At 40.2% G+C, this 13599-nt stretch overlaps 2 protein-coding genes across 2 annotated transcripts; both read left to right on the top strand.

The window, feature by feature from the left end:
• The first annotated feature begins 391 nt into the window (after positions 1-391).
• Positions 392-2784, top strand: si:ch211-170d8.2 (uncharacterized protein LOC571755 homolog). Its single transcript, XM_021621299.2, has 3 exons — positions 392-961; positions 1208-1352; positions 1998-2784. The coding sequence occupies exons 1-3, from the start codon at positions 550-552 to the stop codon at positions 2341-2343; spliced, it is 903 nt and encodes a 300-aa protein (XP_021476974.2). The 5' UTR covers positions 392-549; the 3' UTR covers positions 2344-2784.
• Positions 2785-4376: 1592 nt separating this feature from the next.
• Positions 4377-12529, top strand: pop5 (POP5 homolog, ribonuclease P/MRP subunit). The gene is given in 5 exon segments (NM_001160634.2): positions 4377-4422; positions 4504-4646; positions 8087-8236; positions 10053-10136; positions 12031-12529. Coding segments are annotated over 5 exon segments (477 nt in total). The 5' UTR covers positions 4377-4402; the 3' UTR covers positions 12111-12529.
• Positions 12530-13599: the final 1070 nt, after the last annotated feature.

The raw sequence follows: 13599 nt of genomic DNA, 5'->3' as shown, positions 1-13599 counted from the left end.
CGCTCGCAGCATTTTACAAACACTCAAGTACGAACACCAACCCCACTTGTTATCATGGTAATTATATTGTTTTGGGTGAAGTGGAGGAACAATGACAAAATGTAAGTTGACATGAAATGTAAGATCATTTGGGGCTTCATAACATACAGGACTGTCTACGTGCGAACACTATCCTTATAGAAAGTAATCTCGGTTTCTGTGCCTTTTGTCTTGTAAATGAAACCATTCTTGGTGGTCCAAATATAGTGTAATTAGGGTCATTAGTTGCGAAGCTGAATTTGAATGACTGGAGAAGGTGTTCCCGGGTGCCTTATTATGCAAACGCATTTTATGGGCCAGTGGGGTGCAAATAGGTGGTTAGGGGCACGAAAAAAAAACAGGGTGTGGAGAAACAGAATTAAAATTCTAAGTGGCAGAATGCCCGGCCATTGTCAGCGTAAGGGCATACCCCTTAAACCACGGAGATAAGCGGTCCTTTTCAGTAACGCTGTACTACTGGACGGAGCTGGTACAACTCTAGTGGAGCACTCCAACTACGGACCCACCACCATGGTTTTTACAGCCTTATTTTGGATTGCCTTAATGTGTCTATCTATGACTACTCATTTAATTGGAGTACAGTGTGGCGCGGTTAAGGAGTTACTGTCAACGTCATCCACTTTTCAGGATGGACACAAGACTTTACACACAGATATCTTGAGACGGTGGCGACGGGAGAGCAAGGCGACACAGCGGCAACATTGCGCACTGTTGGCAGTGCCTTGGATGGAAACCAACGCGCTCCGGATGGATTTGGCACAGCAACATCGTCTTCGGGTGCTTTCAATGCCCCAAAGAGGTTTACGGCGTGCAGTCTATCCAGAGCAACCGCTATTCCGTTTTGTCAGACGGGTCTATCGTTGCTGTCAATTACATTTCCATTGCAGAGGCGTCAAGGGGATTCAGGGTCGTATCAGTGGAGGTAGGAATCTAAATCCAGTCATTTGAAGTAGATTATCAGCCATTTATTGTGCCTACTCTTGGACTAAATAAGTAGGCCTGTGTAGACAGACCTACAATAAAGAATCTACATTCAAAGTGCCTTTAAGACTTAGGTTTTATAGAAGATAACAGTCATTCTAGTGAGGAGGAATGGGGCCACTGTCACATTCTGAGTGGTACTTCTTTCATTTAGGCCTTACATAATGTTTCTCCTCCCCCCCATTAGATACAGACATGGAGTTCCTTCTCAGTCAGGATGTTCTGTCAGTGACAGTAATGAGAGCTGAGATTCATCTCTATGTGTTGAATCCTCAACACCTGAACATTGAGCCTGTCCTTTCCTACATGGCAAAACGCAAGCTTCCCACACGGTAAGAGTCCTAGTTGACATGATGATACACATACGTAGCTGTATTACCTCAACTTTTTAAATAACTATATTTCATATCTATGGAAACTGAAAGTTGTGATTATGAGGCAAAAGTACTGTGGTCCTTTTTTTTATTTTTAAATTTCACCTTTATTTAACCCGGTAGGCCAGTTGAGAACAAGTTCTCATTTACAACTGCGATCTGGCCACGATAAAGCATAGCAGTGTGAACAGACAACAACACAGAGTTACACATGGAGTAAACAATAAACAAGTCAATAACACAGTAGAAAAGAAAGAGTCTATATACATTGTGTGCAAAAGGCATGAGGAGGTAGGCAATAAATAGGCCATAGGAGCGAATAATTACAATTTAGCAGATTAACACTGGAGTGATAAATTACCAGATGGTCATGTGTAAGTAGAGATACTAGTGTGCAAAAGAGCAGAACAGTAAATAAATAAAAACAGTATGGGGATGAGGTAGGTCAATTGGGTGGGCTATTTACAGATGGACTATGTACAGCTGCAGCGATCGGTTAGCTGCTCAGATAGCAGATGTTTAAAGTTGGTGAGGGAAATAAAAGTCTCCAACTTCAGCGATTTTTGCAGTCCTGACTCCACTCTTCACCTTTTTATTCCACAGATACAGTTTGCTGTCAAAGGAAAATGTTCTGGAGCTTCAAGTTGATCTGCTGTTCCTATTCCAAGGTCTTCAGGAGGCAGCTGGTGGTGCCATAGGGGGGCCAAGCCTAGTTGGCATGCGGAAAGTGGGGGAGCTTTCAAGTGGGGGCCCACGAGAAAGGCCAGGAGCACCATGGTCTCTGCAGGATACCAATGTTGATCTCTGGGGGGAGGGGGTGGGCCCCCTGCTGACCAATGTGGAGTTAGGCCTTGCCCTGAACTGTGACAGGGGGGGAGTGGAGGTATCTTGTGAGCACAATGGAGTCCACCTATTACACTCTCCATTCATTGCTTTCTCCTACAGATAAAGATGACACAAACCAGGATTGTACACACCATCACATTTTACCTTGTGATGCTCCATAACCCCATCTCCATGTTGTCTCGAATGTCCTCAAGTCTATGAAGCTGCATTTATTTTTCTGAGGGCAACAACTTTTATTACTGTTATGTGAAGGCAGTGGATGTGATGTGTTCACTACCTAACATTTTTTTTTAAATTGCAAAATCTATATATTTTTAAGATGTTATACCCCAAGGGGTTCTTTGCACTTCAGCAAATGCTTGTATATATTAAATTATCTATGTTGTTGTGTTTTGTATGAAAGATATTGATTTGTAAAGATGCAAATATTGTATATAATCACATATGTTTATTGGAAATGTGTTTGTTTTCCCTTTATTGAAACTGAATCTTAATAAATTGGCGAAACTCCGTCTCTTTTTTTTTTGCATTAAACAAAAGTTGTTCATAATAGGGTACAGTCCTAAACTGTGGCAAAAATCTAATTGTCTTGTATCTTATGTATGTGTGATTCGCTTGTTGTGTACCCTGTTTTTTACCTGCAGTTTTCAAGCAACAGGTGGGTTTTTTCTCTCAGCTGACAGAGAGACCTTCTCTTGCTAGGGCTCCTGAGTGGTGCAGCGGTCTAAGGCACTGCATCTCAGTTCTAGAGGCAACAACTTAAACTCAGTTTCATAATACAGTCAAAGGGGGAAACATTGCATATAGAGGTAAAAATGTCAGTAGTACTACAGTAGTTATATATTCTGTTGGCCTAAGCCATGTAAAAGGGGTTTGGATTTGATTAGAAAGGATATTTGTATTCATTAAGGATCCCCATTAGCTGCTTCCATGGGGTACAGCAACATTAACGCAGTTATATACATTTTAAAATATTACATGACATTACATTTCAGAACACTTCTCACAACACATTAAGTGTGTTCCCTCAGGCCACTATCCTACTACCACATATTTACAATACCACATCCATGTATACGTGTCTTATCATGTCAATGTGTGTCTGTGCCTGTGTGTGTGTGTGTGTGTGTGTCTCTTCACAGTCCCCACTGTTACATAAGGTGTATTTTTTTAAATCTGATTCTACTGCTTGCATCAGTTGCCTGATGTGGAATCGAGTTCTGTGCGCGTCCCATAGTCTGTTTTTGACTTTGGGGTTGTGAACAGACCTCTAGTGGCATGTCTTGTTTGGTATGCATGGGTGTCCGAGCTGTGTGTTAGTAGTTTTAACAGATACCTCAGTACATTCAGCATGTCAACAAGAAGTGAATCTCTCCTCCACTTTGAGCAATGAAAGATTTACATGCATATTATGAATGTTAGCGCTCTGTGTACATTTAAGGGCCAGCCGTGCTGCCCTGTTCTGAGCCAATTGTAATTTTCTGAGGTCCCTCCTTGTGGCACTTGACCACACGACTGAACAGTAGTCCAGGTGTGATCTGCCTGGTTGATAGTGTTGTTAAAAAGGCAGAGCAGCCTTTTATCGTTGACAGACTTCTACCCATCTTAGCTACTGTTGTATCAATATGTTTTGACCATGACAGTTTACAATCCAGGGTTACTACAAGCAATTTAGTAACCTTAACTTGCCCAATTTCCACATTAATTATTACAATATTTAGTTGAGGTTTAGGGTTTAGTTTACAATTTGTCCCAAATACAATGCTTTTACTCTTTGAAATATGTAAGACTAACTTGTTCCTTGCCACCCATTTTGAAACTAACTGCAGCTATTTAAGTGTTGCAGTGATTTAATTCACTGTAGTAGCTGACGTGTAATAGTGTTGTCATCCGCATAGGCTACATTTTTTGTCAGATTTGACTTTTCGTAGCAGGTTAGGATAATTAGGGTAGGACAACAGTTAGGACATAAACTGTATCCATTCTAGCCAAGACAATCTAGACTCGAGCTCCTCTGAGTTTGCATCTGCGCAGTAAAGTTATTTTGGTAAAAGATCGCGATTGGTTTATCATGATGTCAATCAATCTTGAGCCCCACCACGAGTTGTCATTCGTTAAATTACCCAACACGGAAGTAGAAACATCGACATGTGTTGAGCGAAATGGTGCGACTGAAATCCAGGTAAAATAGCTCGTATTTACATGTTGCTATTGTGTACAATTATTAAGTTCTCCCCTCCTGATCAAACGCGTTTCTTCGCAGATATTTGCTGTGTGAAGTTTGCGTATCAGATCGACGCAATCTGTCACTGCTAGATGACCGAGCCATCTACACTGCCACAAAAGCAGCAGTAGCTCGAGCGCACGGTGACTATGGCGCTGCACTATCCAGCCTCGGATTCTCAGGTAGTGATGAAGGGAATCAGTCCTTGTGTAGTTAAGCAATGTGATTTGATCACTTAAAGTAACGTTAATGCAATAGTATACACTTGAAAAGGGCTTGCAGCCCACTATGCTAGACTAGGGTTACAATAACATTTCAGATTAGTTAACTGACAATGGCGTAAAGTACTACTTGTAGGTTTTATTTTTCGGGGGGGGTTATGTGTACTGTACTTTATTTGAACTGTTCCTTCTACATTCCTGAATGTACTTTTTACTCCCTACAGCTTCCTTGACTCCCAAAAGTACTCGTAACATTTACAATGCTTAGCAGAACAAGAAAATTGTCCAATTTATGCACTTCAAGAGAATGTGGTCATCCCTACTGCCTCTGAGCTGGCTGACTCACTAAACCCATGCATCATTTGTAAATTGTCTGAGTGTTGAAGTGTGCCCCTGGCTGTCAGTGCATTTTAAAAACAAGAAAATGGTGCCATCTGCTTTGCTTAATTTGAAATGATTTACTTAAGTATATTTACAACCAAATACTTTAACATTTACTCAGGTAGTAATTTTACTGAGTATCTTTCTATTAAAAAACATATACTTTTACTCAAGTATGACAATTGGGTACTTTTCCCACCACCAAAGATAAGTGATATTGTTGGAACTCAACGTGCAGCTAGGGGGATGCTGGTGGTACGAACCACTGCCGTTGTGCCCTTGAGGAAAGCACTTAACCCAGTAACCTGAACAGCTTCAACACCCAAGCCATAACTGATAAATGGCAAACCAAATCGCTACCTGGACTACCTGCAATGACTCTTTGCACACACAGTCTTAGGCTTATACCAACACACACACTGATGCAACATGTTTGCTGCTACTATATCAATCCTGTTGCTACTATATCAATCGTGTTGCATAGTTACTTTACCCCCCCCCCCCCCCCCCCCCAAGTGCATTTAGAAAGTATTCAGACCCCTTCACTTTAACCACGTTTTGTGATAGCCTTATTCTAAAATAGATTTTTTTAAATGAATTAAATCCCCTCCATGCAATACCCCATAATGACAAAGCAAAAACAGATGAAGAAATGGTTAATTACAAAAACAAATCACATTTACATAAAGTTCAGACCTTTACTCAGTACTTTTGTTTTAACACCTTTGGCAGCGATTACAGCCTCGTCTTCTTGGGTATGACACTAAAAGCTTGGCACCTGTATTTGGGGAGTTTCTCACATTCTTTTCTGCAGATCCTCCGAAGCTCTTGTCAGGTTGGATGGGGAGTGTCACTCCACAGCTAATTTCAGGTCTCTCCAGAGATGTTTGAGTCCAGGCCTCAGACATTCAGAGACAAGTCCCGAAGCCACTCCTGCGTTGTCTTGGCTGTGTGCGTAGGGTCTTTCTGTTGGAAGGTGAACCTTCACCCCAGTCTTAGGTTTTGAGCAGGTTGTCAAAGATCTCTGTACTTTGCGAAGTTCAGCTTTCCCTCAATCCTGAGAAGTATCTCAGTACCTGCCGCTGATAAACATCCCCACAGCATGATGCTGTCACCAGCATGCTTCACCGTAGGGATTGTTCCAGATGTGAAGCTTGGCATTCAGGCCAAAGGGTTCAATCTTGGTTTCATCAGACCAGAGAATCTTTCTCATGGTCAGGCCTTTTGGACACTTTTGGCAAACGCCAAGCAGGTGGTCATGTGCCTTTTACGGAGTGGCTTCCGTCTGGCCACTCCACCATAAAGGCCTGATTTGTTGGAGTGCTGCAGAGATGGTTGTCCTTCTGGAAGGTTCTCCCATCTTCAGATGAACTGTCGGGCTCTTGGTCATCTCCCTAACCAAGGCCCTTCTCCCCAGATTGCCCTGTTTTGGCTGGGCAGTCATCTCTAGGGAGAGTCTTGGTTGTTCCAAACTTCTTCCGTTCAAGAATGGAGGCCACTTTTCTTGGGGACCTTGAATGCTACAAAAATGTTTTGGTACCCTTCCCCAGATCTGTCGCTCAACGGCCATTACCTTTGACCTCATGGCTTGGTTTTTGATCTGACATGGACTAACAGTGGGATTTTTTTTATATAGACAGGTGTGCCTTTCCAAATAATGTCCAATCAATTGAATTTACCACAGGTGGACTCCAAGTTGTAGAAATATCCTCAAGGATGATCAATGGAAACGGGATGCACCTGAGCTCAATTTCGAGTCTCATAGCAAAGGGTCTGAATACTGGTACATCTGTTTTATTTTTAAATTGCTCAATGTCTAAACCTATTTTTGCTTTGTCATGATGGGGTTGTGTGTTTGTGTAAATCAACTTTTTTTTATTTAGAATACGGCTACAACATAACAATGTGGAGAAGGGGTCTGAATAATTTAGAAATACACTGAACAAAAATATATAACTGCAACATGTAAAGTGTTGGTTTCATGAGCTGAAATAAAAGATCCCAGAAGTGTTCCATATGCACAAAAAGCTTATTTCTCTCAAATTTTGTGCACAAATTTGTTTACATCTGTTAGTGAGCATTTCTCTTTTCCAAGATAATCCATCCACCTGACAGGTGTGGCATCAAGAAGCTGATTTAAACAGCATTATCATTACACAGGTGCACCTTGTGCTTGGGGACAATAAAAGGCCACTCTAGAATGTGCAGTTTTGCCACACAACACAATGTCTTAGATGTCTAATGTTGAGGGAGCATGCTGTCTGCAGTAATGTCCACCAGAGCTCTTACCAGAGAATTTAATGTTATTTTTCTCAACCATAAGCTGCCTCCAATGTAATTTTAGAGAATTTGGCAGTACGTGCAACCGGCCTCACAACCGCGGACCACGTTTGGGCGAGCGGTTTGCTGATCTCAACGTTGTAAACAGAGTGCCCCCTGGTGTTTTTATTTATTTTTTGCGATGGCAGTTTGAATTAACCAAAAATTCGTAACTATTTTTTTTATCTCTCTCTAAGGTAGCTGACCAACAGATGCATATCTGTACTCTCAGTCATGTGAAATCCATAGATTAGGGCTTAATGCATTTATTTCAATTGACTGATCTCCTCATGAACTGTGACTCAGTAAAATCCATTAAATTGTTGCATTTATATTTTTGCTCAGTATACATAATCAGGGTAGCTATCTGGTACCCCTGAGCATCGACTCAGTACTGATACTCCCTGTTTATAGGCTAGACATGTTGTTACTCACTGTGTGTTTATTCCTTTTTCACTTTCCTTTAAAAAAAAAAAAGTTTTATCTTTAACTGTTTAATTGTTGGAAAAGGACCTGTAAAAATTTCACTGTCAGTCTACACCTGTTGTTTACGTCCCACTTGACAAATACAATTTGATTTAACCCCAAATTGCTTTCCATCCAGGGTGGGCGCTGTGGCCACGTGTCACTTAAATTGGTTGGGGGTAAAGTAAAAGGCAGAGGATAATTCATAAAAGTAATGAATAAATTATATTTTTCAGTGAAGTATCTGAATGCCCACACTGGAATTGTGTTCCTGCGCTGTCGGAAGAGCCACTACAGACTCATCTGGTCTGCATTGCCATTCATCACCAGTCTAGAGAACCGAGGGCAAAGAGTGCCATGTTTTCTGAACTGTTTGCATGTGGGAGGTAAGACAGACCAACTTCCCTTTGCATGAACAAGTTGTAGCTGATATTTGGGATATTTGGGACGCCACATACATTATTTGTATTTATTTGCACATAAAAAAGGACAGGTTTCCAACTTGTTTTTATTTGAACTGTTTTGTCTTCCACCTAAGAGGGCTTATATGAAAAAAGTTTTTTCAGTTAACCTTTCTGATCTCCCCATCCCGGATCCGGGATCGTGAATACAGACTCAAGCTCATTACCATAACGCAACGTTAACTATTCATGAAAATCGCAAATGAAATAAATATGCTAGCTCTCAAGCTTAGCCTTTTGTTAACAACACTGTCATCTCAGATTTTCAAAATATGCTTCTCAACCATTGCAAAACAAGCATTTGTGTAACAGTATTGATGGCTAACGTAGCATTTAGCATTAGCATTCAGCTGGCAACATTTACACAAAAAAACAGAAAAGCATTCAAATAAAATCATTTACCTTTGAAGAACTTCAGATGTTTTCAATGAGGAGACTCTCAGATAGCAAATGTTCAGTTTTTCCTGAAAGATTATTTGTTTAGGACAAATCGCTCCGTTTTCTGCGTCACGTTTAGCTATGAAAAAACCCCTGTATCCAGGATTGTGTAAATCTATCAGCAAGCTCATTAGCATAACACAACGTTAACTATTTATGAAAATCGCAAATGAAATGAAATAAATATGCCATCTCTCAAGCTTAGCCTTTTGTAAACAACACTGTCATCTCAGATTTTCAAAATATGCTTCTCAACCATAGGAAAACAATCATTTGTGTAAAAGTAGCTAGCTAGCGTTAGCATTTCGCGTTAGCATTTCGCGTTAGCATTAGCGTTAGCATCCAGCACGCAACATTAACAAAAACATAAAAGCCTTCAAATAAAATCATTTACCTTTGAAGAACTTCTGATGTTTTCAATGAGGATACTCTCAGTTAGATAGCAGATGCTCAGTTTTTCCAAAAAGATTCCTTGTGTATTAGAAATAGCTCCGTTTTATACATCACATTTGGCTACCAAAAAAAATCCATAAATTCAGTCCTCAAAACGCAAACTTTTTTCCAAATTAACTCCATAATATCGACTGAAAACATGGCAAACGTTGTTTAGAATCAATCATCAAGGTGTTTTTCACATATCTCTTCATTGATACATCGTTCTTGGACACATGCTTTCTCCCCTGAATCAAATGGTAAAGTAGAAGCAGCTGGCAATTGCGCACCGAATTCGACGCAGGACACCAGGCGGACACTTGGAAAATGTAGTCTCTTATGGTCAATCTTCCAATGATATGCCTACAAATACGTCACAATGCTGCTAAGACCTTGGGCGAACGACAGAAAGTGTAGGCTCATTCGTTGCGCAATCACAGCCATATAAGGAGAGAATGGAAAACAGAGCTTCAGAAATTCTGCTAATTCCTGGGTGATGCATCATCTTGGTTTTGCCTGTAGAATGAGTTCTGGGGCACTTACAGACAAAATCTTTGCAGATTCTGAAACTTCAGTGTTTTCTTTCCAAAACTGTCAAGAATATGCATAGTCGAGCATCTTTTCGTGACAAAATATCGCGCTTAAAACGGGAACGTTTTTTTATCCAAAAATGAAATGGCGCCCCTAGAGCTCTAACAGGTTTTAATCAAAGCATACTAATTACAATTTAACATTTATAAACTCAAGTGTACCATTTAAAAAAAAAATATATACCAGCTCTAGTGCCGTCATCAACTTAACAAAGACATATATTTTGCACTGAAGGTAACTAACTGCAAATTCAATGTCTACTTATTTTAATTTTATGCAGGAACGATCCGGACATGTCAGAAATTTCTGGTCAGATACAATACTCAGCAGCTCCACCGGATGCTCCCCCTCTGTCAGAGTGAAGGTATGCAAGGGTCTGCTTTATTTTTGTACATCAGTTCCTTACCCATGCACTGTTTTCATTGCAGACACATATGCCTAGTAATCTAGTCAATGTTGAATAGGCAACAACCAGGTTACAGAGAAGCTATAATTAGGTGGGACTTCCAAAGCAAATATACTTTTTGTTATTATTTTGTATGCTACTCCTCTTACACTGTTTAAAATAGAAATGCCTTTCAAACTTTTTAAAATGTGCGGACAGGTCTGGAATTGTGTGCTTGCGTAACTTTTTTTCATATTTTTTAAACATAATTTTGCAGTCTTTGTGTCATTCACTTTAATGGGACTTTTTTTCCAACTTTCTAAAGCGCCTCATTGTAAACAATAACTTTTGACCCATCGGCTTATTTGACCACTTTGCGATCAGTTTAGTTCGTAAATTCACTCTTGCAATCTACTCCGATGTCAGAGTATTCTCGTCTGAGTGTGCCAGAGCACAGAAAAACGAACGCTCAACACCCGTTGAATATGGCTGGTGTCAGTAAACGTCGGTTTAAAAAAAGCATGATTGAATTGTTGCCAGCAGCAGTTAAGTTAGTCACCAACACTCTGGATAACCTACAAATAGGGTGAGTAAAATGGTCAGAGTGAGGTATTCTCACATTTGTGTCTGGAAGCAGCTAGCCAACGTTAGCCAGTTAGCTTGACTGCCGTGTGTGGCCAGAACGCTCGGATCAACCCTACTCCTCCGCCAGAGCGTCCTGTGTGCGCGCTGAACGCACCGAGAGTGAAACGCTCTGAATTTACAAACGCCCAGAGGGCACTGAGCACACTCTGGCACTCCAGGTTGAATTTATGAACGCACCCTTAGACAAAAAGTTAGTTTATGAAATCTTCCTCTGCTTCTCAAATCTGGCGTTTGAACAAAAATATATTTGACCAATTTAAAGGTTACAGCTGTTTGTCAGTTTAGAGTGATGAAAAGCAGCTAGCTAATGTTAGCTAACAGCTCTTACATATTGCGTCATCGAGCAGCCCAAACGGAGCCGTTGGAATGGATACCAAATGCGTTTCAATGGCAAAAAAGGGCCATGCGCTAGAATGGTAAAAAAGTATAATTCTAGATCTCATCTTTTACCGCTTAAGCCTTAAGCTATTAACTCCAAACCAACGCTGAGATGTTTTGACTGACCATACTTAGATTGCTTGTCAAAAGATTTTTGATACTATAATTTAACTAACCATTTTAAAATGTGCATAAATTAACATAGGTTTGAATGAGAACCAAAGAAATGCAGAGGTAGTAATTGAAAATGGCCCTGCTCCTTGACCAATTAAGCTACAATACCAACTTTAAAACATTCAGGCTATCTACTTCTATAACACTTATAAACTAGAACTAAAGACATTTGCATAAAATAACTCCCCAACAGTAATTTTTTAACTGTTCAAGCTAGGGACACCAAACCACCTTTCAAATGCTCAGGCTATTAACTTCAAATGATTTAAGTTTATCAACTATAACTATATAAATTAGCGTAAAATAACTCCAACATTAATTATTGAACCATTCAGGCTAGATACAGCAAATCAGCTTTCATATGTTCAGGCTATCCTAACTTTTCATCTACCTATGTTTAACTATAACCAGTCACCATCATTACTACTGTAGACAATACCACTACTATAAAACATTTTCAAAACCATACATACTTCAAAATGACTTTACTTTAAATGTTAAAGTAAAACTTTTTAAACTTCTACCATTACCTCAAAAATATTTTTTGAAAGAGGTAAAGCATGTCACACTGTTTTTGTAATTCTAGTACAATTACCATCTAGTTTGATTTCAAAACATTGAACTGAGAATTGAACAAACTATACTGTGGCTGTTTTGTTTGTCTTTCCTTGTGCAGCAGAGAGATCAGAGATCCGCAAGTCAGTACTGAGCTGCACCCTGAAAAAAGAGGCAGATGATGAAGAGGAGGATGAGTGACTCCAACATCATTCTGACGCTCTTGCTACTTGCAGTGTATCTCACCTCTGGGAAGACACTGTTAATCCCAATACAGGTAGTTCTGTTACTGGGCTGATGGATTTCATGACAGAATAGAGCCCTCAAACTCAACTCTGGACCTCGAAGCCAGTTCTACGTTTTTCATTGTTCACCTCTAATTAGGGACTGATTTAGGTGAGTGCAATTAATTCAGGTAGAACAGAAAACCAGGAGGCTCCGGACATCGCAGTTTAAGAGTTGAATACCCCTGGAATAGAGCCTGGTGCTTCAATGCAGCTGTTTGAGTGTGAATGCAGATCAGCTGTGAGCTCATTAAAACAAAGCAAATAAAACATTGGACATGTGTACATAAATAGTTTTGTTATTTCTGCAATGTGTATAATTAATGTTACTTTCTGCACTGTTATGTATACATTTTATGAAAGCAAAATAATAATAATAAAATCTCTTCTAGCAAGCCAACCATTAGCCCTTATTCATGACTCCAATTCCATTACATTGAGCCATTGGATGGCCCCTTTAGCCTTGTGTGTCCCCTTTAGCCTTGTGGAAAAATGCAGCAACGCTCCGATGCGGGCCAAATGCTCTGTCTAAACGCAAATACACGTTATACAGTTTTGGAAACATTTGGAGCGTATCTTTCATATACTGAACAAAAATAGATACAAAACATGCAACAATTTAAACAATTTTACAGAGTTACAGTTCATGTAAGGAAGTCAGTCAAGTGAAATAAATTCATTAGGGCCTAATCTATGGATTTCACATGACTGGACAGTAGCGCAGCCTATGCCCTCCCAGGCCCACCCACATGGGAGCCAGGCCCAGCTAATCAGAATGAGTTTTTCCCCACAAAGGGCTTTATTATAGACAGTAATACTCCTCAGTTTCATCAGCTGTCCGGATGGCTGGCCTCAAAAGTTCACGCAGGTGAAGAAGCCTGATGTGCAGGTCCTAGGCTGCCGTGGTTACACATGGTTTGCGGTTGTAAGGCCGATTGGACGTACTGCCAAATTCTCTCTCAAAAAAAAGTTGTTGTAGAGAATTAAATGATTTGGCAGCAGCTCTAGTGGACATTCCTGCAGTCAGCATGCTAATTGCACACTCCCTCAACTTGAGACATCTGTGGCATTGTGTTGTGTGACAACTGTAAATTAATTCCCAGCACAAGGTGCACCTTTGTAATGATCGTGCTGTTTAATCAACTTCTTTATTTGCCACACCTGTCAGGTGGATGGATTATCTTGGCACAGGAGAAATGCTCACTAACAGGGATGTAAACAAATTTGAGATAAATATGTTTCTGTGCATATGGAACATTTCTGGGGTCTTTAATATTAAGCTGTGTGTGTGTGTATATATAAGCAATAAACTATTTTTCACTTACAAAATATATACTTTATGTTTTAGGAAAGTTGCGCCCAGCTGTATTTTCAAGAACACTGACTCCAACCGTGACTACACTTCC

Source organism: Oncorhynchus mykiss, chromosome 11 (genome assembly GCF_013265735.2).
Source record: "Oncorhynchus mykiss isolate Arlee chromosome 11, USDA_OmykA_1.1, whole genome shotgun sequence".
Classification (NCBI taxonomy): Eukaryota; Metazoa; Chordata; class Actinopteri; order Salmoniformes; family Salmonidae; genus Oncorhynchus; species Oncorhynchus mykiss.
Note: the sequence above shows the minus strand (reverse complement) of the source record. Positions and strands in the feature narration are given on the sequence as shown.

Excerpts from the sequence above, each read along its gene's own strand:
- si:ch211-170d8.2 (XM_021621299.2), top strand. The coding sequence starts at position 550 with ATGGTTTTTACAGCCTTATTTTGGATTGCCTTAATGTGTCTATCTATG. Across the intron at positions 962-1,207 it reads TCAGGGTCGTATCAGTGGAG|ATACAGACATGGAGTTCCTT; the intron begins GTAGGAATCTAA and ends CCCCCCCATTAG. Across the intron at positions 1,353-1,997 it reads AAACGCAAGCTTCCCACACG|ATACAGTTTGCTGTCAAAGG; the intron begins GTAAGAGTCCTA and ends TTTATTCCACAG.